The sequence below is a fragment of a genome, unplaced genomic scaffold (assembly GCF_019419815.1).
Source record: "Pyrus x bretschneideri cultivar Hongxiangsu unplaced genomic scaffold, Pyrus_bretschneideri_v1 Contig12, whole genome shotgun sequence".
Taxonomy (NCBI): domain Eukaryota; kingdom Viridiplantae; phylum Streptophyta; class Magnoliopsida; order Rosales; family Rosaceae; genus Pyrus; species Pyrus x bretschneideri.
Window position 1 is genome coordinate 1,634,049 of NW_025999413.1, and position 21,413 is coordinate 1,655,461.

Below are 21,413 nucleotides of genomic sequence, written 5' to 3' on the forward strand. Positions count from 1 at the left end.
TATCAAACACAATTCAGATCTCAACTTTTTTTTTGTAAGGAAAACTAATGAAAAACTGTTTGAAAACTTTGATTTTTAATCAAAAAGACAAAAATGTGTTGTAAGTGAATAATACCAAGAGTGATTTTTTAGAGTAAAAAAATTATTTCCGTTAAAAATGAACGATACCAAAAATGTTTCATTAAAACTCCATTTTTTGTAATCTACTTTAAAAAAAATCACCTTAACCCCAAAACAGCCCTATAAACCTTAAACTAGGATTCAAACCCTCACACATTACACGAATCATGTCAATTAATGCAATCAAAATTAAAAAAAAAAAAATTAGTAGAAGTAAAATTTTCGTAAAGGCAAAGCATTATCTACTAAGAAGATATACTAGCCTTTATAAAAGTAAGACATATCAATTATATTTTAATTTTTTTATAACACATAAAATAATACGATATGTGAATTGCATTTATTGATATTAGTAAAATTTTCTAAAAACGTATAATATTGAAGAGATGGAGGAGAGGATAGTTCAAAGAAGGGAACGTGTGGCGGAAACACTAACCTACCTAATCCACGATTCTGTTGGCTCATAATTTTCATATCATCTCACTTCCATCCAACCTCATATTCCTCAAACTATTTCCAAAATTCCTAGTACCAACAAATTCTTATATTATCCACTCCAATCGTGTCCGTTCATCATATATCGTGCGGTTAGTTTTCATCAAGTACTATTCATATTTAATTTAAATAAAAATATTTAAAATGATTTCTGACCGCACGATATACGATGAATGAATATGATTTGAGGATCTCTAAGATCCTCACAAACAAGATCTGAAAAGGATCCTCATTCTTATCCACCACCACATGGCATGATAGCCGCCTTACACGTGTCACCACATCACTCGCTGGCCCGACCTCATAAAAACAAAAGAAAGATCCTCACGATCAAGTCGCAGGTCCCATAGATAATCCTCATTTGGAAAGATTTTTTAACGTATTGAAATACGGCCTGCCACATCAAATGTTATTATATAAATGACTAAATATTTAAAAATAATAATTTCTAACCATTTAAATTATAACATTTATTGTACCGAATCATCTTTCCGCATGTGGAAAAATTTCTCCATCCAACGGTATCCAGATGCAAATCCAATGAAGGGTAGATGGTAAAAGGAGGCAGCTCTGTCTCTCTCTCTCTCTCTCTCGATGATATCCTGTCTGACTTCACATTCAGCATTTGTTCATCTTCCTCGGGAGAGCATTTCTTCAAAGGAAAGCTCTCCCAACCAGAAAATCATAGAAATTAAATATACATATAATTCAATCTCTTCTTCCACACTCCAGTGAAAGAAGAAAAAAAAATAAAAAATAAAAAATAAAGGAGGGAGGGACAAGAGGGAAAATAAGGAGAGATGGGAAGGGCATTTGTTTATGTTATTCTGGGAGGAGGGGTGGCTGCTGGGTATGCAGCTCTTGAATTCACCAAGAGAGGCATCTCCCATGGTGAGCTCTGCATCATTTCTGAAGAATCAGTGAGTTCTTTTTTCTACATGAATTCAATTATTCATAGCTGATAATTCATTTGTTTTATCATGAAATAATATATATATATATATATATTAATAGGTGTGCAATTTGCAATTTGCAAGCTTTAGTTTTGTGTTTTTATTTTATGATAAAACAGGAAAAGATACATGATTCTTATATTATTTCAAATTCTAGGATTTGGGTTTGTATTGAAACATTGTTTAGTGTGTGAGGATGTGGAGAGTTGTCCTGCATGAGAAAGTTAAGCAAACTTTGCATTGCCAATTGGTTGTGGGATTGGAAAATGGACTTGAATTTTTTTAGCTGATTGGACTGAACAATGTAAACCGTTGGACCTACGATTATGAACCCTCTCACATAAGTGGTATGGAATAGTATTGCTTTGAGTAATTTTCGAAAACAAGAGTGAAACACTTTGAGGGTGAGGCCTTGGCACAATGGAAATGTAGCTCCTTTGTGACCAAAAGGTCACTAGTTCGAGTTGTGGGAATAGCCTATTTGCAAAGCAAGGGTAAGGCTAGTCTACTATAGACGTTCCCCCCAACCCTCGCAAAGCTTGGTTGGTTTGGGGTCGCCATTTTCATGAACCAACTTGTAACATAAGTGATCAATTCTGTGAAAGTAAATTCCATGATTCGGGAGATTCAACGGTTGCGATTATATCATTTTCAGGTTCCACCTTATGAGAGACCTGCTTTAAGCAAAGGCTTTCTACTTCCAGAAGGTATATAATGTTTCTATATCACAGACATTAGACATCAATGTTTGGCCGCCGTATTAGATACATGCCTTCAGCAAATGCTTTCTCATCATTGATGGTAGTTACTTCACACATATCTCTTTCTGAAATTCTGCATTGACTTGATTCTTGCAAATTGTGTTCATGTGCAGCGCCTGCACGCCTTCCATCATTTCATACTTGTGTCGGTGCTAATGAGGAAAGGTTAACTCCAAAATGGTATAAGGAGCATGGTAAGTATCTATGACGTCTTGCTTCTTTGACTTTATATGTTAATAGGAATCATAGGGGGTGGTATTTTTTTTGTTTGTGCTTTCCGTAATCACTTTTGGTAAAAACCGTGGTGCTTTATCAATAAAATCGAAGTAGATAAACTGAAATATAATTTGTATCTTCTTCTTTATAGGGATCGAATTAGTTATAGGAACTCGAGTCAAGTCTGTTGATGTGAGACGCAAGACACTACTGACAGAATCTGGAGAGACTATAAGTTACAAAGTTCTCATCATTGCAACAGGTGCTCGGGTATTGAAACTGATCTTATTTTACTTTTTGCTTTTCTTGCTGTATATGTTCTGTCATTGCTAAAAGAAGTATAATGGAAAGTTTCAAATACAATATAAGCAATATTGATGTACCACGAATTCAAGTAAACGAGTAACAAAACCTGATTGAGGAGTTAAAATGTTGTAGTAGACCTATAAAGTGCTAATTACCTTTTCTACAGCTGTGTTAATGTGGTTGCATCGGACATTATTTTCAGAGTATAGAACGCTATTAGTTTAAGGGGTATTTCCGAAGTATAGGATGCTAAGGAAAATTCATTTTCTCCATTTAATGGATATGTGTTTGTGTGTCGAAAATAGGCACTGAAGCTGGAAGAATTTGGAGTCAAAGGATCAGATTCTGAAAATGTGTGTTATTTACAAGATTTGGCTGATGCCAATAGACTAGTAAACTTGATGGAATCTTCCTCTGGTGGGAATGCTATTGTCATTGGTGGTGGCTACATTGGAATGGAGTGTGCTGCATCATTAGTGATCAATAGGATGAATGTAACGATGGTTTTTCCAGAAGAACATTGCAGTAAGTACTTTTATTCTGATGCAGACCAAACGTTGTTGCATCTTTTTTTCTGTGTTGGGGCCTGGGGGGCATCTGTTCAATTTGTGGTGAAAGAGTTCTTGTAAGCAAATGGATCAATGCTTTTGGTTTTTGCAGTGGCCCGATTATTCACACCCAAGATCGCAAGTTTTTATGAAGAATTTTACAAATCCAAAGGAGTGAAGTTTGTTAAAGGAACCGTTTTGTCCTCGTTTGACATTGACTCGGACGGGAAGGTAGATGTTAAATTCTTCTGGAATAACATGAACTTTGAGTGGTTATTGAGATGCTTTCGTCAAAACAAATTCTGTACTTTCTTAAATAGAGAAAACATTGGTTCCATAGTTATATGTATACATTTTCTTTGAATTTGATGCGATTGAAATGCTAAATTTTTCTGCTCAATCCTTGTACAGGTGACTGCTGTTAATCTTAGAGATGGAAGTAGTCTTCCTGCAGACGTGGTTGTTGTGGGAATAGGAATCCGTCCAAACGTGAGCCTGTTTGAAGGTCAACTAACGCTGGAGAAAGGTGGGATCAAAGTGAATGGAAAGATGCAGTCAAGTAATAGCTCAGTCTATGCAGTGGGAGATGTTGCCACATTTCCAGTAAAAGTATTTGGTGAGTCCAGAAGGCTCGAACACGTTGACTCAGCAAGAAAATCCGCAAGACACGTTGTTACTGCAATAATGGAACAAAACCAAGTTGATGAATTCGACTATCTACCATTCTTTTACTCGAGAATCTTCACCCTGTCTTGGCAGTTTTACGGGGACAATGCAGGAGATGTAGTCCATTTCGGAGATTTCTCAGGAGGCACATTCGGGGCTTATTGGGTAAGAAAAGGTCAACTTGTCGGGTCTTTTCTCGAAGGCGGAACCAAGGAAGAGTATAAAGCTATAGCCAAGGCCACCAAGCTGAAGCCAGAGGTTGAGGACCTAGCTGAGTTGGAAAGGCAAGGTTTGGGTTTCGCATTGACAATTGGGCAGAAACCACTGCCATCATCACCACCCCATGGTGTTACCAGTTCTGGCATCGTTCAGGAGAGGCCAATGTACGCTTTTCATGCAACTGCCGGCGTTGTTGTGGCTGCATCGATAGCAGCGTTTGCGTATTGGTACGGAAGGAAGCGCCGGAGGTGGTGAGCAGATGTTTGGGGACTGTACTATAACCGTGTTGTGTGTGGCATTGAAAGGTGTAGGAGATTGAGAGATGCCTCAAATATTTGATCAAATATATTGAGGAAGCAAAACTGTCGTTGTAAATAATTAATGAAATACAAAGAATTATATGCATCCGTGTACCAAAATCTCTGGAATATGGGCTTTGGGCTTAAAACTATTAAGTTGGGCTGCCATTTCAAATATCTGGATAGTTGATGTGGGCTTTGGTTGGTCTGCCATATCAAATATCTGGATAGTTGATGTGGGCGTTTTCGTTGTAAATTTTTTTGTGCTGAGCAATATTTGGGTCGAGCGCATAAATTTATGAGGTGTTGTTTACTTATTAAGAACGAGTATTTGAGTTACTCAAATTTCGGAAAAATATGCTGCTCACGATTACAATTTTGTAATCCAATATAAGAACACAACCGAGAATTAGATTGATTAGGAAGGATAGTTTATCTTGTTTCATCCAATCTCTTCTCAATTTTTGTTTTTCCTCATTTGAAGTGCTTTATCGTACTTTTTTTTACAAAGTGATATTTTAAATTGCTCTGTTGTTTATGCAAAAGGACAATCACACCGGTATAACCAATTAGCCTGACCAATGTATGGACATTGTAGTTGCACTTTAACATAATCTAATATGTTCTCCACATTGCTAGTGAAAGGTGTTGGTAAGAAACCAACCAATTTAGACCACAGAGAGAAGGCCTTGAATAAGAGAGATTTTTCAATATGCCTTAAATACGGGACGGTACGCCACATGTCATTATACAATTGGAGAGACACTTGAAGAAAAACTTTCATCTAATTGTATAATAACATACGGTGTTGTGCCCCGTCTAACTACATGATTTGAAATAATAATCAAGTCATAAATTTAAGTTCATAAGTGGGCATTTGGTCTAGTGGTATGATTCTCGCTTTGGGTGCGAGAGGTCCCGAGTTCGATTCTCGGAATGCCCCTGTCGTCGGCCTTTCTGTTTTTTAGGCCTTTTCAAAATGCTATTCACATACCTTTTGTACCCCTGAAGAACGACGGAACTACCGTGCACTTTGCAGGAAAATTATAACATTTCATAAGGGTAAAATCGTCAACCAAATAAAACCCAGCAGCTTCATCCGATATCACCCATTGACATTTTAGCTCCACAATTCCTTATCCTATCATCTTCCCACTCTCCATTTCTCTCTCGCTCTCCCTCTCTCTCTCTCAGACCTCAAAAATCCACAACAATGGCTGCCACTCTCTCCACACTCACATTGGGCACTCCCTCCTACCCCGCCACAACCTCCGCTTCCTCCTTCCCTTCTCACTCCCCCAAGCCCACCCTCCAATTCCCCTTCAACCCCCAAAACCCTACCCTCACCCACCGCGCCACCCACATACGCCCCCTCGCCGCCGTCGGAGCCCCAGAAAAGATCGAGAAGCTCGGCACTGACATCTCCAGCCTCACGCTCGAGGAGGCCCGCATCCTCGTCGACTACCTCCAGGACAAGCTCGGTGTCTCCGCCGCGGCTCTTGCCCCAGCCGCCGCAGTTGCTGTGGCGCCAGGAGCAGCCGATGGCCCCGCCGTCGTGGAGGAGAAGACGGAGTTTGATGTCGTCATCGAGGACGTGCCGAGCAACGCGAGAATCGCGGTGATTAAGGCGGTGAGGGCGTTGACGAGCCTGGCGCTGAAGGAAGCGAAGGAGTTGATTGAGGGTTTGCCGAAGAAGTTCCGGGAAGGAATTTCGAAAGACGAGGCGGAGGAGGCGAAGAAGCAGCTGGAAGCCGCCGGGGCGAAGATTAACATTGTTTAATCATGAATTAGCGCTTAATTAATCCGGTTCGGGCGTTTTAGCAAATGAGCTTTGTTTTTGTGTACTTTTTATTTGGAATTGTAGGTGTTTAGCGATATGTCATTGCTCTCTTGCTTCAATTTTCTCAATGCAGTTGGAATTGTAATTTTATGCTGAAAAATATATTTGATTGCTTTGGTTTTTGTAGTTTTATTTGGAATTGTAGGTGTTTAGCGATATGTGTTTTCACTAACATGTTGTCTACTAATGTTATGAGCGGTATATGTATCGATGATGTCGATGTTTGTTAGTATAAAAAAACAAGAGAATGTGTGATTTCATGAACTAGTTACTTCAATAATTGGGTGCATGTCATACATAAGAGCATTGTAAGGTTTTCGTAAAATTAGTGCATGGTTATGTTGGGCGAGCTCTAGCTCATTGGAAAGAATGCCTTTTTGTGATCAAAATGTCGCATAGCAAAGATGGGATTGCGTGCAATAAACGTTCCTCCCGATACTTCCAAAGCAAAAAGTCTTTTGACTTGGGTCGCCCTAGTGCTTGATTATGCTGTTTGATTGTTTAGCTAGTGGAGCTAGAAGTATACTTTGCTTGGCTTAGAGATGGTAAATGTGGGCACTTCTTATCACTTAAGAACGTTAATCTAGCTTTTTTGTTTAGTCCAATTTCCATCATATGCGATTGGGTGGTGCACATTATTTCCTCATCCATTTCGTTGCTTCATGTACATGTAGGAAGAGATCAACCTGCCCGAAAAGCCCATATTCTTTTCTGTCTTTGGTATCGGCATGTTGATAACTGCTTTGCCTTTTTAGAGCATCTATAAAGGAAATGTAAAATTTTAAGCATCAAAATGATAGTTGATAGCTTAAGTGGCAATTTGACATTTTGTACAATATTTTGCTCCATCCGATATGTTAAATAATAATGTCATTTAATAAATTTTTATCTTTTTGTGGAGTCCAATGATTAAGGTAACCAAACAAATATTTCAAAAATAATGTTATTTAATAAATTTGTATCTTTTTGTGGAGTCCAATGATTAAGTCAACCAATCAAATATTTCAAAAACATAACAACATTTATTATATATAATATTAATCTATTAAAATATTATTTAATAAATTTGACATCTGCTGGATTTGCCTTCAAATGACTCAGTGCCACCTAAGAAATTGAAGGCTCGGTTGGAGAGAATTTGCTGCCATTTTTTACTGTTGTATGCCTACATATCAATTTTAACATCTCATTTGGAGATGCTCTTATTGGGTCGAATATGTGCGAGTTCATCCTTAAGAAAGCAAAGCGAACCCCTTCTAGTTTGAGACAAAAATTATGAGCAAAATTCTCTTTTGACTAGATAAAAGTACAATTGAAATTAGGAATCGTATATTCTTTTGAACTTTCAAGGTGGGGGAATGAATAAATTCTTAGACGAATAAATTATGTTTGTCTTTTTCTATCATATGAAATGTATCTATACATATATTATGACACGTGAAATAGATAGAAGTGTTCCGAGCTGAAAAATTTATCTAAGAAAAGTCTCAAAACCTATTACACCATAAAACGATGTCGTTGTAAGCAGATGTTGGCTGGGATCACCAATCAGCAATTCAGCATCGCCTTTATGAGGGGATATGTTTAACCAAATCGAAACCAGAGGCTGAGTCTCCTGAGCAAAGGATCTGAGCCGTTGAAATTTGATCCAAATGCTACAAATAGGGGGGACCCTCTAAAAGTTAAAATAATTACAGTCCTTAGATCAAATTTTAACGGTCCGTGTGATGTGCTCAGTAGGGGATCCGGTTCCAACCAAATCCACAACAGACACGTGGCGATCATCCACATCAAATCCGCGGCTTTTCATTTAACGTCAAAACATAATAGCTTTTCAGCCGTTTGATATCCCCAATGCCGCATCGAACCTGCGATCATGATTACTCCTCTTCGAAATCCCTACAGTAACAACCACATGGCCCCATAGCACAGCGAGTACGCTCCCATTCCATACTCTCGCGTCTACGCACCTCACCAACCCAAATGTCAGCTGGGCGGGCACAAAACGTGGAGATGGCCGCTCTGCCAGAAAACGACAACAAGAGCGAGATAGCCGCTTCTTCTCAACTCCCACTCTCTCCTTCTCTACTCTCTCAGCTCTTCCCACCACCGCCACCACCGCCTTACGCCAATTTCTCGCCCGCTATCTGCGATATTTTCCCCCCGCCATCCACCATTTCTTTCTCTCCCTCTCACAATTCGAATTCGAATTCGGATTTTCTCTACAGAATACGATTCAGGGAATCCGTATTTATTTGATATCGGAGTTTTTCTCAATCATTTGCAGAGCTTGCAGGTTTTGTTGACCAGCAAAAGAAAAAAGCTTCAAGCTTTGAAGCTTTTGGTTTCTTCGGGTATATAATTTCCCTGTTCTCTTTATTTTTCGGTTATTATATATATATATATATATTATTGTATGTATGCATTTGTCCTCGTTTGTTAGTGCACTGCGCAATTAGATATTAATATAATTATATTATTCCAGTTTTCAAGCTCTTTTGGACATAAACCTAAACCCTAGAAAGTACTGATTTTTACATATTTTTGCATAATTTTGTGTTTTTGTTTTTGGGTTTTGGTTTTGTTTGTGATTGGATTCAGCTGTGAAATCAAGGTTTGAGCTTGAGCTTGATTTTTTTTCAGGAAATGGGGATGGTAGGGACGCGATCTACTACATCCCTGGAGGAGGGTTTGGGTTCTGCACCTGAACCGGAGAAGCATGAAGTTCCGGAGGAGAAGACGATCAGGGAAGTTGTGACCGACTCGGGAGGGTCCGGTCGGGGAGGTTCTGGCGGTGGAAGGAGTTTTGGGAACCTGAGTGTTGATGTCTCGGATGCTGAGGAGGGTTTGGTGAAGCTGAGAGGGAAAGGGAGAGTTGAGAAGTTGGAGTCTGTTTCGAGTAACGAGAAGAAGGCGGTGAGCGGCGGTGCTGAGGTTGATCATGGTGAGAACGGAGGAGGGGTTGGAGAAGATGGGAGTTCTTTGGATGGAATTGGAGAAGGCCCGGATGGGACTGAGATTACTGAGACCGGGACCGATGTGAACGGAGGGTTTGAAGAGAATGGGAGCTGTTTGGATGGGACTGGAGAAGACCCCGATGAGAAAACTGATGAGATTAGTGAGGACATGGATGATGAGGGACATGAGTTTCTTGTTGGTGATTTTGTGTGGGGAAAGATTAAGAGCCATCCGTGGTGGCCTGCACAAATTTGTGATCCTTTGGACGCTTCGGAGTATGCCCTGAAATTGAAGGCCAAAGACAGACTCCTGGTGGCGTATTTTGGGGACGGAACATTTGCTTGGTGCAATTCATTGCAGCTGAAACCGTTTGAGGAGAACTTTAGGGAGATGTCGGGGCAGAGTAGCTCGAAGGCGTTTGTTAATGCTGTGCAGCAGGCTGTGGATGAGGTTGGAAGGATTGTGATGTTGAAGATGAGTTGTGGGTGTGTAAAGGAAGAGTCCCTGAGTGAGGTTGGTCGGCCGTTGGCAGTAAATGCCGGAATTAAGGAAGGAGTTCTTGTGCCAGAAGGCAGGGTTGGGAAGCTTTTGGATCGTCTGTCTGACCCGGCAGAGCTTCTTGCTGAGTTGAAACATGTTGCAGAAGTTATGTCCTCGTCTAGTGAGCTTCAGCTGAATGCTTTGAAGAGTTGGTTGTCGGCATATTATTGTTCAAAAGGGGGCTATCATTTGCCTGTTTTCGTCGAAGCGCAGCCAGTTGCTGGTCTTGAGGATGATTGGAGGGCGGTGGATGTCCCGCTCCAAGGGCCATTTGAAGACTGGCTTTCTTCTCCTAGAAAATCAGGTCAAATTGATCAACCTTTACACGAAAATTCGGCTCAAGGTTTAGAGAATAGGCAATACCAAAGAAGGAAGCAGAAGAGCATTGCTGATATAATGGGAGAGGATGATGATATTCAGGCGGAAACAAAGGAAGGAGCAACATCAGAGAAAGCAGGGGTATCATCTGGGCCAAAGAAGCGGAAAGTTGGCGAGAATCATAGTGAGAGTAATTTGACTTCTGAATCCGGAAAGAGAAGGGCCAAGCTTTCAAAGACACCAACGAGCACGCAGATGAAAAAACTATCATGTGCTGAAAATGGTTCTAGTGACCGTAAGGAAGAAACTAAGAAGGGTGCCTTAACAAGGAGCAGGAAGAAGGCTGAAGGTACTGGAATTGAAAGCAATGGTGGCGAGACCAAAGAAGAAGCCGGTGATAGTCCTATTCTGCGCAGTGGCGGTTCACAAACTGACATGAAAGACCAAATTGATCACCCCTTTTCCACAAGAGAGAGGAAAAGGAGCAAGTACTTGTCCCCTCCCTTCATAAATCTAAGCACTGGAAAAAGGAGTCTAGACATAGAAGTGGAATCTCCGAAAGTTTATAATGAGAACCTAGTTGGGTCCCCGAAGATGCTGAATCCTTGCACGGAGACGTTACAGAAGAAAGACTCTACAGAACTTGGTCTTGGGAATGAGATATCTGGTGGCTCGAGTTCGAAAAAACCATCAGCAGATGAGAAGAAGAGCATTGATGAGATGAAAGCTAATGTATCTAATCGTAACGTGCTATCTGGAGTCCGCTCTGCAGCTGTTAATCCATCATCTCCAATCAAAAAGAAATCCTTTGAGATTGTTAAGGATTTTCTGTCCATATTCAGAGACTCGATTTATCGCAATGGATCCTACTACGACATATACAAGAAGAAGCAACCTGATAAGAAGAGAAAGAAGTTAGAATCTGAACCTGGCTCAATGGGGAAAGACCGAAATCAGACTGCAGAAAACCTGCCTGAAACTGAATCTGGGAAGAAGAGAATCAAGAAGAGCAGTGAGACATGGTCTGCTAAGCCTACACAAAAGCAAGCTACTGAGACACCAGGTTCAGAGCCTGGTAGTAAGCGAAAATCGAAGCATGCTTCTGGAACTCCGGATTTGAAGAAAAGGCGTAGAAAGACCGACGAAATAGCTTCACCTGCATCCCTTTTTGTGACATTTGGCCCTGGGTCCAATCTCCCCACAAAAGCTGATCTTATCAAGATTTATAGTAAGTTCGGAGAGCTGAACGAAATGGAAACTGAGATGTTCTACACCAATTTCTGCGCTCGTGTTTCCTTTGCAAGGCTAGCTGATGCAGAAGAAGCCTTCAACCATTCGCAAAATGACAGTCCGTTTGGAGCTTCCAACGTCAATTTCCGGCTTCATAATCTGGCAGCTGCTTCGAAGGTTCGTGAACTGAGTGAAATATCCAATTCTGCTCCTGCTAAGAAGTCCAGGGGCAAGACCAAAACCCAGGCATTAGCTTCACAGGCACCCGCTGCTGCTGGTGAGGCGTCGCAGATCGACTTAATCAAGCAGAAACTGGAGAAGATGACCTCAATGCTGGATGATTCAAATGGCCAAGTTTCGGATGTCACGAAATCGAAACTGGAGAGCGAGATAAAAGAGCTGTTGGGGACGGTAAGCACGATGGTCTAATCGTCGTCGTAGATCAGCTTCCCTGCTAGGATATAGCTAGTGAGCGAATATGTAGGTTTAGGGAGAGATCTAAATACTTTCTTTTGGGATGCTTGTGGATGAAGTTAATACATCTACATGTAACAACTCTCGATATTTTGATTTCAATTTCAGCAGTTAATTCGATGTACATTTCAGTTTTCTTCGAGTCCCGACCGGAACGATACGCAAACTTTTGGGGAGATGCAGAAGCATCCTCGAAACATCAAATCTCCATTTGACAAAAGCAACAAATATGGAAAAGAGAGAGTATTAAGCTGAATGTAAGATGATGAACAAGAAAGCCCGAAAACGAGCCCCCAAACTAATTGCAATACAACGCAAAATATTCAAGTTTCATCGTACAATTAGTGTAATTCCCCCTGCATACGATTTGAAAGAACTAAAATTCACACGACAGAAGGGATACATGTAATTTATTCCCAGTTGGTATTTAGGTACAAGGGTCTGGTGCCGGGAAGTGTACTGACGGAATCAAAGAAACAAAACATACACATTCCGGTAGCATTCAGTCATCGACAGGATCCTGGGGTGTTTCCTCTGCACTGCGCTTGATTGTGATGACGGGACACTCAGCATGCTTCACGCAAAACTCGCTCACGGTCCCAACAAAAATCCTGCACAGCACAGAAAAAGGACGTCAGCAATCTAAGAAGACTAAGAACTGTGGATATCAGGCATGTCTGTGAAAGGTAAGGACTTAGAGATACCTCTGGAAAGGACCAAGACCCCGACAGCCCACCACCAGAAGGTCTGGCTGCACACGCCTCACCTCACGGCAGATTACTTCCTTGGCATCCCCTCTTTTGATCCATGCTTCACAAGCAACCTACGAGATTCCAATATGTAGGTGTTATCTTAAAATAGAGTATTCTTCAGATGCAATCAATTAAAGTCGCCCCCCAACACAAGTCAGTACCCCGATTGCATGACATCTGTCAACAAAGAACTCCAGCAGATGAAGCCCTCTAGCTCGGTCTCTGTTCTTCAAGTTTTTAAAATCCTCCGGCGATGCATAGACACTGTCCATGTCATCAAAACCTATTATAGAAAGAGGGAACATATTATTTTCAGTAACAATTAGTTTCCAGTTAATACATAGCAACGAAGATCAGTTAACATCACATCATTAATAAGAAGGATAAAGAATCAGACAGTTTTCAAGGCAACCAAAACGAAGCACTAAGCATGCTTAAATCAACAAGAATATACAGAAGCTCGACTATTGGACTATAAGTATAGTGATTGACATTGTCCACAGTTCATACAACAATGAATTCAGATCAATTCATGATCACAATTTCACTACGCTATGATGACCGTTGATACTAGAGGACCGCATCAACAATAATTATGATCATGATCATGATGTTCGGGTAACACAATGCCTTTTGAAACAACGAGAAATTACATGAAGTCACGATATCAAAGCCAACTTTGAGACACAATCATAAACAAACTTGAACAGAAAATAGTCCGATCTTGTAACGGATCAAACTCGAAATTGAACTTCAAATAATAAACAATATTCACCGCTTAAACGAACTAAAAAATTGAAAGGAATGATCAGAGTACTTAAGAATTTATCAAGCACCTTCATACTCAATGGCCTCCCGTTTGGTACCAAAACCTTAGCGATTATTAAACACAACGCCGATTAGGTCAAATCGACAATCATCACCTATGTAATTTCAATTTACAAACCAAATGACACTAACAAATTACTCAATTGCAAAGCCAATTTAGTACTCTCACACAGTCTGCGATCCCCTAACACTCCTTGATCAAATTATTTCACTATCTTCCAGCACAAATTTACAGTTACGGTTTCGATTTCCCTATCCTTTCATTTTCTCTTCAAATTCCTCCGTTTTCTCAGCAACCAAACAGAGCACAAGCGCAATTATAACAAGCAAAAACATAAAGGTAAAAGCAGAAAGAGAGAGTGATAGTGAGAGAGATGACCGTCTTCGTCGGGGACTTGGACGTGAAGGAACTGGAGCTTGAAGCCACTGGTGTTGGAGCGCACGATCTTCTGGAGCGTCCACTCGAACGCCTTCCTGCTGCTGATCGAGGCGTGCGGGTAGCCCTTGATGGTCGACTCGTTCACTCCCAGCATTATCCGAGTTGGCTCATTCGCCATCTTCGCTTCGCTCAACGAGTCGACTCGGAACTTTCTCGAACCTCACTCGCACTCTCTCTGATGAAGTCGGTAGATGAAGCAAGAATCGTTTCGTTTGTATGGGTTCGCAGCCGTAAGCCCGATTAGGCACAGCGCGCATCTAGGTGCAGGATAGCGTATATCCAATAGAAAGGTACTAACCTACGCCGTTCAGTTACCGACATGTGCCACGCGGCAGTATATAAAAGCGTGCGTCATAACATATGCCATGGTTTGCCAAAAATTTGGCGGGGTCTCCTTTTCTATTATGAAAAAGTAGATTTGAACGCAAACTTTTAAGCGTACGAGATAATGTTCTTAATCGACGGAATAATAAGCTATTTGCATTCTTCAATTTTCTTTACATTATCAAGTATAAGAATAACTTTATCATGACATGTTGTTTATATTAAAAAATCATTTCATAATTATTTATATGTTTCTAAGTATAAGTTTTTATGTCAAGTAACTGATGATGTGACATCGACTTATTGAAAGGCTACGCAATGGCGTCTTCCATCAACCGACACCCACCCCCATTGTACGACCCAGATCGAAGACGAGCTCACCAAAAAATGATCGCTGAAACGAAGAAGAAAATCAATGGCAAACCAAATAGAAGATTGAAGGCCAAATTGAAGAAGAACAATCTGCATGCATGCCGATGAAGAAGAAGATTGCAAGACTTGTAAATCATGTATGAGGATGGGTTACATAACACGCCCTATTTTCCTATTTCGATTTATGAATCCAGTTTGTGTTACAATTTTTTCATCAAACTTAAGTTGAGTTACAAATCCAAATTAAATATAAATAACAGATCCCGTTCAACTCACCAAACATGACCTTCACTGTCGTTGATGCTTCCGGCATCGGTTGTTCAGAGGTAGGATTCTCTCCTCTCTTTTTTTCCTCCCTTCTCTCCCTTCCTAGTTGAACTGGTCACGGTTAAGCTACGTGAACATATTATATTAATTTTGTATGAAAAAGAAAGAAAAAAAATAGAAAATATAAGAGAAGAAGATAAAAGAAGATGAAAATAAGAGAGAACAGAATCCTAGTCTCGGTTGTTCATTTCTCAACATAACTTTTCATGATTTCAAAATATGACTGAGCGTGAGTTCACAGGTGATACTGATAGCAACACCTAGCAGCAAACAAAATAAGTAAATATGAAAATCAAAGTAATTAAAAGGCTGGTTATTATTTTTATTTTTCTTGAAAAAGGTAACCAACTCCCAGTTTTCCCTTGGCCTCATGCTGCCTCCTGTCACTCTCCCACTGCCACAAACTCACGTTTCCTGTCTCTCGATCTCTGTCTCCGTCTCCAAAACTACTCCATTTCTTGTGATTTATAACCCCTCCATTTGGAGGCAAATATGATACTTTAATGGCAAATATTATCGTTATTTTCATAAATTTACATATTAAACTTTTTACCGTTATACAAGAAGAAATGAGTCGTGAATCGCTTCTCTTCCGTATACAGTACAAACAATAAAACAGAAAGCAAATTGAACTGCACTAACCCCAAGTGTATACAAATTAAATTAAATTACACAAACAATTAATTTACATTCCCTAATTGCCCCTTATTTCCAAGAGACTGAATACCAGTAAAGGAAACTCTCCCGAAACCCAGATGTCCAATCTGGTACAATTCTAACCACACCCTCTCCGCCTCCTGCCTGGCACCGTCGCACTCCATTTCCTCCTCGCCGCCCCCACCCCGCCATGAAATCTCGGGAACTTTCCCCTCCTCCTCCCCTCTCTCCACCACCCACTCGATCCCACGTTTACTACTCCTACCCCCCTTGCATTTCCTCCTTTTTTCCCGCTTTTGCCCCTTCTTTTTCCCCAATCCCAAGCACTTCCTCCCCACCATCCATGGCACTTTTACGAACGCTAGGGTCAAAAAGTTCACCAGCGCGCAGGGGCAGCAGCAGAGCGCCACGCAGTCCGCGATCAACGCGCCGCTGCACGACTTGCAGAACCTTCCTGTGCATTCAATCCGGTCCCCCGCGCCGTCGTCGACGGCGTACCCGTACCGGCTCTTCCGCGCGGGTGTCGTGGTGGGTCCCGCGGATGACGTGTGACTTTCTCCGCGATGGTCGGACGACCCGGACGATGATGACGACGACGACGACGAACTCCCGTGGTGGTTACGTGACGCCCGAGGCGGCTTATTCTCGTCCATTGGATTTCACCTGACCTGCAAAAGATGAGAGGTTTTATAAATTTCAACGGTGATGCGGAAGGAGCGTAGATTTTGATCCCAAGTTTCTAGGGAGGGGTCTTTCCTACTTGCTTATGCTTTATACTGGTACGTGGGAGGAGAGACGTGAAGAGATTATTCTTTTTCATGCATTTTTAACTTGTTAATTATAGGAGGGCAAAATGGTCCATAAAATTGTTTTGAAAGAGAGTTACATAAGCCCATCTCCAACTAGCCCGACCAAAGGACTGAATGACACAAAAATCGTCTCCAACTGATGATTAGGCCAAATACTTGTAGGCCCATCGGGCCAAAACTCTCAAATCATATCAACGGGCTGCCCATTTTCAGCCAACTAAACTAGAAGCCCATCAAGAGAGTAACTTACATAAACGATTTTTATTGACTCATACTATAACATCGTCAATAACATATCTTCATATGAAAATCAGTCGGGAGTTTAAATGTTGAGTCTAGTGGGTCACGTGAGTTTAATTCTTATAATAGAGCATGTTTATTAAACTTGCACTATTAGAACGATAGGTGTTATTGAGTCTTTTATAGTGGGTCGGAAAATTTGAGTTGGATACTATAAACAACAAACTCACATAGTAAATCATAATATTTGAGTCAATATGAGTGAGTGTGATTCCTAATTACAATATTTAGCACTCATGAGTTTGAATATTCTTATAAATTTCAACTCCCACAAATATTAAACTCACGCCATTGAAAAATATTGCTATAGGAGTTAAACTCATATGATCTAATTTCTTTATATAAGAATTAAACTCATAAAACCGACATCAGAAACAAAATCAAACTCAGGCAACTCGAATCCTATAAAGCACATCAGTAAGAATTAGGGTTTTGGGTTGAATGAACAGAGAGATTTTTTAGTGTGCCAAGTACACGGTGGATATACCACGTATCCTAATACAATTTATTATAAATTTTTATTATAACACTTAGTGTATTTAATCGTGTTTCTGACACATTAAAAAAATTATCGAATGAATGAATTAATGAATGAAAAAGGTTAAAAGGTGAGGTAGAAAATGGAATGGGAAGGAGGACGAGACAGAGACACGTCAGGCAGAGTCAGGGAGGGAGGCCCGAGTTTATGAATAAGTTTCCCTCAATGTGTTTTCGTGAGACGAATGATCACTCCATGTCTCATGCCTAATTCAGCTCTCGAACAATTTCTGCTCTGTCGTCCTATGATCCTATCCCATCCCTTCACTCACCTTCCACCAATCGATTGAACTTTTGACCAAAAAATAATAACTTCACCACACAAACGTTTACATCAAATTGTCTATACTTTACAAAGATAAGATATAAATAAAGATTTTTATAGTGCAATAAACAAAATAGCGTCATATCAGTGTTGTATGTAAAATTTGGTGAGAATAATGTACATCCTTATGCATTTAAGTTTGAATTATCGTTATATAGGTAAGCTAAACTAGTTTACAATACCACTTGTATAAAAAAAGAAACATACAAATGGTCTTGGAATTACCATCCTAGTCCCATTGTGCATCCACTCCTGAGCAAATCGGGAGACTTTTTATTGAAAAAACAACGATATTTACTAATAAAACTTTAAAAATACATCTAAGACGTGCACAAGAAATAACTGAACATTTACTCTAACATTTTTTTTGTGAAATGCACTTTGATATTTTGGTTGAGAACACATGCAAATGTTGGAAGGGAAACACACATGCCAAAAGCCATGTGAAAAAGCAAAAGTGGTCGGTCGCTTTACCCCAAAAAGACAATTGGATATTGAATAATTTTTGTTAGGGTGCAATTCGATTGGAAATGTTACCATAAAAGTGTGACAAATGCAAAGGTGGTGACATGCTACCAAATTTCTATCTGATGAAAGTTGTACTTCATTTTCTTAATGCACTGTCAAAATCAACACACATCAATTATCCATATTGTAGATTTGGGAAAAAAAAGTATCACCTACTTTGAAAGCATTATTAAATCTCGTGTTCTAATAAAATATTGTCAATTTGGTCCTAATTTTTAAGTTATAATCTATGGAAGTCACATGGGCCCTAAATTATGACCATGATTGAAAAAATAAAAATAATATAAACACTCAAAACTGATTATATTACTACCACATTAATATAGAGTTTTTCTTTAAAGAAAAGGGATCAGCTGGTGGCTGAGCATAGCAGTCCACTCTTCTGAGAGTCGAGAAGACTTATAGAGGTATTTCAGTCCTCCTCATGACAACTACTGTGTGATTTACATGCGCTAGGCTCTTTATGCCCACCCTCGTGCGATTCACGAGCGCTAGGAATCGAAGCTAGGGTGTGTCGTGTGAAATATGAGTTTGAAATTTGTCCCAAATCATTGGGCCACTTTGAAATGATTTTACATTTAATCGAGAAAAATCCTAATGCATCATTTATATGAGGTTCATTTTATTAAAGAATGTATCAGCAATGTCCGAAATAGTTTCATCCTTCCCAATTGCCAAGTCTAGAAAGCAGAAAGAATCATTTTGTAGCAAACAACGTTATTTGGGAGAGAATCTAATGTGAAAACCAAAAACGATGAGATGGGAATTTGTAGTTTTGTGGTGTTGAATGAGGGAAAAGTGGATTAAGAAAAAATTAATAATTAATTAAAACATGGAAAAGAACATTGGGAAGAAAGTAAAAAGTCATTAATCAAATTTAGAAAAAGATAGTATCACAATCATACAAATATAGTATATAGATATCCTAGTCATTATTAGCCAAATTAAAAACTTTTTAACCATTTGATTACTCTCAAAATCATTCCATTATTATCGATAATATTTTGTTAACGATGTATTAACTTATTAACTGATTAGCAATTTAACAATATCATGTATATGTGTGTAAAATTGAATAGTAGTGTAAAAAAAAAAAAAAAAAAAAAAAAAAGCCCCTCCTCTCAAAATTCAAACAGAAAGTCAAGACTTTCTTCACAAGCAGATGGACTTGCAATAAATAGGTTAGACATGAGTGGGACCGATCCGCAGTAAATCAGCCAATCACCAATTAGTAATTATAAAAGGTAATTAGATTGAGTGAAAGAAATCACTCACTAAGAAGCATTAGCAAATCATATGTCACATCACACTACTGGCTTGCAATTGCATGAATCGTCTAGCAATATCTAATCTACATTCCACAGTTTTTCTCCTTACCCGAGGTCGAGCGATAATCTAATCTAATCTAAATAATACTAAGAGGTTCAAACAGACATTCGTAATCTTAACTACAAGAAAATGGATGAATGAAATGAGCAATGCAAATGTATATTAAGGAAGTGAAAGAAAGAACTGACCTGGAGAAGCGGGGATCAAATCAAAGGTTGAGATTTAAGTCAAAGCTCGTGATCTTGGGTTGACTTTGGATGATTAAAAAGCTCGATCGTTGAAATACAATGTGGAGTGTGAATAATGAAAGATGAACAAGTTGGAAGTTCGATCTGATCTCAAACGCCCAGATTTTATATATAACCATCGCTTGCATATGTAACATCTGCAAGCAGAAGAAATAGGATCACACACACACACACTCTCTCTCTCTCTCTCTCTCTCTCTCTATTTTACAGTTTTACTCTCTTTCTCTCTCTAGCTCTCTCAGTCTCAGAGTCTGTGCTACTTTTAATCTATTTGTGAACTGACTTGTAAAACTTTGTTAACGGGAGCTGGCTTTTTGGCCTCCCATTTTTCATACATTTTTATCTATTTTTATTTGTGTGATCACAGTTAAATCATGTCAACATTTTATATTACTGTTGTCAGAAAAGTCAGCTCCTTGTTAACGAAAGCAGAAGATTTTCTTCTATATAAAACTCTGAGCAAAGCAGAATAAAAAAAAGAGGTAAAAAACGGTGCTCATGCATCACTCTTGAGAGAGAAAGATGTGTGAGAGGGAGAGATGGGGTAGAGAAGAGAAATTTTTAGTTGTGACGGGAATATAAGTGGTACACCACTTGTTTTAATAAGAATGGTAAGAAATTTTATTTTTTAAATTATTAACTTTTTAGCATACATATCTCACTATTTGTACACGTAGTATACTACCTCCGTCTACCAATCACATTCAAAAATATCTCGGAGAGAGGAGAGAGAGTGAGGGCTTCGGCATTGGTTTTCATGAGTACCGATGACAGCAAATATAGGGAACTGTTCCTCATCTACCCTGCTCTCTGCTGCCCTAAACATCTCCGTTTATTCCTCCATTACGGTCAGTTTGGGATTACCTTCCTAAAAAAAAAACTTTTACTCATAAGCGATTATATTATAAGTGTTTTTTTTTTTTTTTGGTCAAAAGCACGTCAAATCTAGTTGCTTCTTGCATCCAAAAACGTTTTCAAATTTTTTGTCCTAAATGTTGTTAGGGATTGTTCGAAACTGCTTCTTCTAAAAACGTATATTTCAGAATTCTAGCCTTTTGAATGCTTTAATCTTCTCCCATCTCAGAAGAATTTATAAGGGATAAAAATACAATAAACTTAGTACCCAAGACAAGTGAATCTTAAGCAAAATACTTACAAAATAATCAAGACCTTAAGAAAATAAAATAAATTTCCTAATTCAGCAATCTCGTAATAATTTTCTTTTTCGATTTTTCAACACTCCCTCAAACTCACGATGCATCATCATGAATGAATTTTCCAAATATAAGACGGGCTAATCTTAGAAATAGTAATTAAACAAATCGCTAATTTTAACAAATTTTGTGAAAAGTGCATTTGCTAGAAGTGATTTAAAATTTGATCATGTAAATTTGTTACTTTTGTGTGAAACTCATGATTCTTTATGTTTCAAACTCCCAACTTGATTAATTAAATAAATTCAAAAAAGTGAACTGTTATGACGAAATTACCATCTGAACACTTTTTTACAAAAAAAACGAAAAAAATTAAACAAATTTGAATTACTAATATGTTTGACCGGCATACGGCTGTCAATTTTCAAGCAAGGCCTTGTTAGCTGTCACACGACCCACCAGCTACATATAGATTGATAAATTGGTACTCAAAATTATTAACCAAATAATAATCTTTGTTTTTTTGTTGTTAAAATAAATA

General features: G+C 39.2%; 5 protein-coding genes and 1 non-coding gene across 7 annotated transcripts; 4 read left to right on the forward strand and 2 right to left on the reverse strand.

The window, feature by feature from the left end:
* Positions 1 to 1,132: 1,132 nt before the first annotated feature.
* On the forward strand, positions 1,133 to 4,689 carry LOC103926938 (monodehydroascorbate reductase 4, peroxisomal). 2 transcript variants are annotated; one of them, XM_048577855.1, is made up of 7 exons: positions 1,133 to 1,506; positions 2,224 to 2,275; positions 2,443 to 2,523; positions 2,697 to 2,815; positions 3,157 to 3,376; positions 3,512 to 3,630; positions 3,811 to 4,689. In XM_048577855.1, the coding sequence occupies exons 1-7, from the start codon at positions 1,435 to 1,437 to the stop codon at positions 4,537 to 4,539; spliced, it is 1,392 nt and encodes a 463-aa protein (XP_048433812.1). In that variant the 5' UTR covers positions 1,133 to 1,434; the 3' UTR covers positions 4,540 to 4,689. The 2 variants fall into 2 exon arrangements, with proteins under 2 accessions (XP_048433812.1, XP_009334093.2); XM_009335818.3 differs by having other exon boundaries at positions 1,134 to 1,535.
* Positions 4,690 to 5,454: 765 nt separating this feature from the next.
* On the forward strand, positions 5,455 to 5,526 carry TRNAP-UGG. Its single transcript has one exon. It is a non-coding gene; the product is annotated as a tRNA-Pro (tRNA).
* A 215-nt stretch (positions 5,527 to 5,741) lies between these two features.
* Positions 5,742 to 6,549, forward strand: LOC103926937 (50S ribosomal protein L12, chloroplastic). Its single transcript, XM_009335817.3, has one exon. It carries the CDS (start codon positions 5,797 to 5,799, stop codon positions 6,361 to 6,363), a length of 567 nt encoding a protein of 188 aa, XP_009334092.2. The 5' UTR covers positions 5,742 to 5,796; the 3' UTR covers positions 6,364 to 6,549.
* A 1,898-nt stretch (positions 6,550 to 8,447) lies between these two features.
* On the forward strand, positions 8,448 to 12,067 carry LOC103926935 (PWWP domain-containing protein 3). The gene is made up of 2 exons (XM_009335814.3): positions 8,448 to 8,777; positions 9,067 to 12,067. The coding sequence occupies exon 2, from the start codon at positions 9,070 to 9,072 to the stop codon at positions 11,896 to 11,898; it is 2,829 nt and encodes a 942-aa protein (XP_009334089.2). The 5' UTR covers positions 8,448 to 8,777; positions 9,067 to 9,069; the 3' UTR covers positions 11,899 to 12,067.
* A 139-nt stretch (positions 12,068 to 12,206) lies between these two features.
* On the reverse strand, positions 12,207 to 14,091 carry LOC103926934 (universal stress protein A-like protein). Its single transcript, XM_009335813.2, has 4 exons — positions 13,903 to 14,091; positions 12,857 to 12,978; positions 12,648 to 12,766; positions 12,207 to 12,554 (listed from the first exon to the last, which is right to left on the reverse strand). The coding sequence occupies exons 1-4, from the start codon at positions 14,078 to 14,080 to the stop codon at positions 12,446 to 12,448; spliced, it is 528 nt and encodes a 175-aa protein (XP_009334088.1). The 5' UTR covers positions 14,081 to 14,091; the 3' UTR covers positions 12,207 to 12,445.
* Positions 14,092 to 15,478: 1,387 nt separating this feature from the next.
* On the reverse strand, positions 15,479 to 19,904 carry LOC103926932. The gene is made up of 2 exons (XM_018642512.2): positions 19,659 to 19,904; positions 15,479 to 16,310 (listed from the first exon to the last, which is right to left on the reverse strand). The coding sequence occupies exon 2, from the start codon at positions 16,293 to 16,295 to the stop codon at positions 15,666 to 15,668; it is 630 nt and encodes a 209-aa protein (XP_018498028.1). The 5' UTR covers positions 16,296 to 16,310; positions 19,659 to 19,904; the 3' UTR covers positions 15,479 to 15,665.
* Positions 19,905 to 21,413: the final 1,509 nt, after the last annotated feature.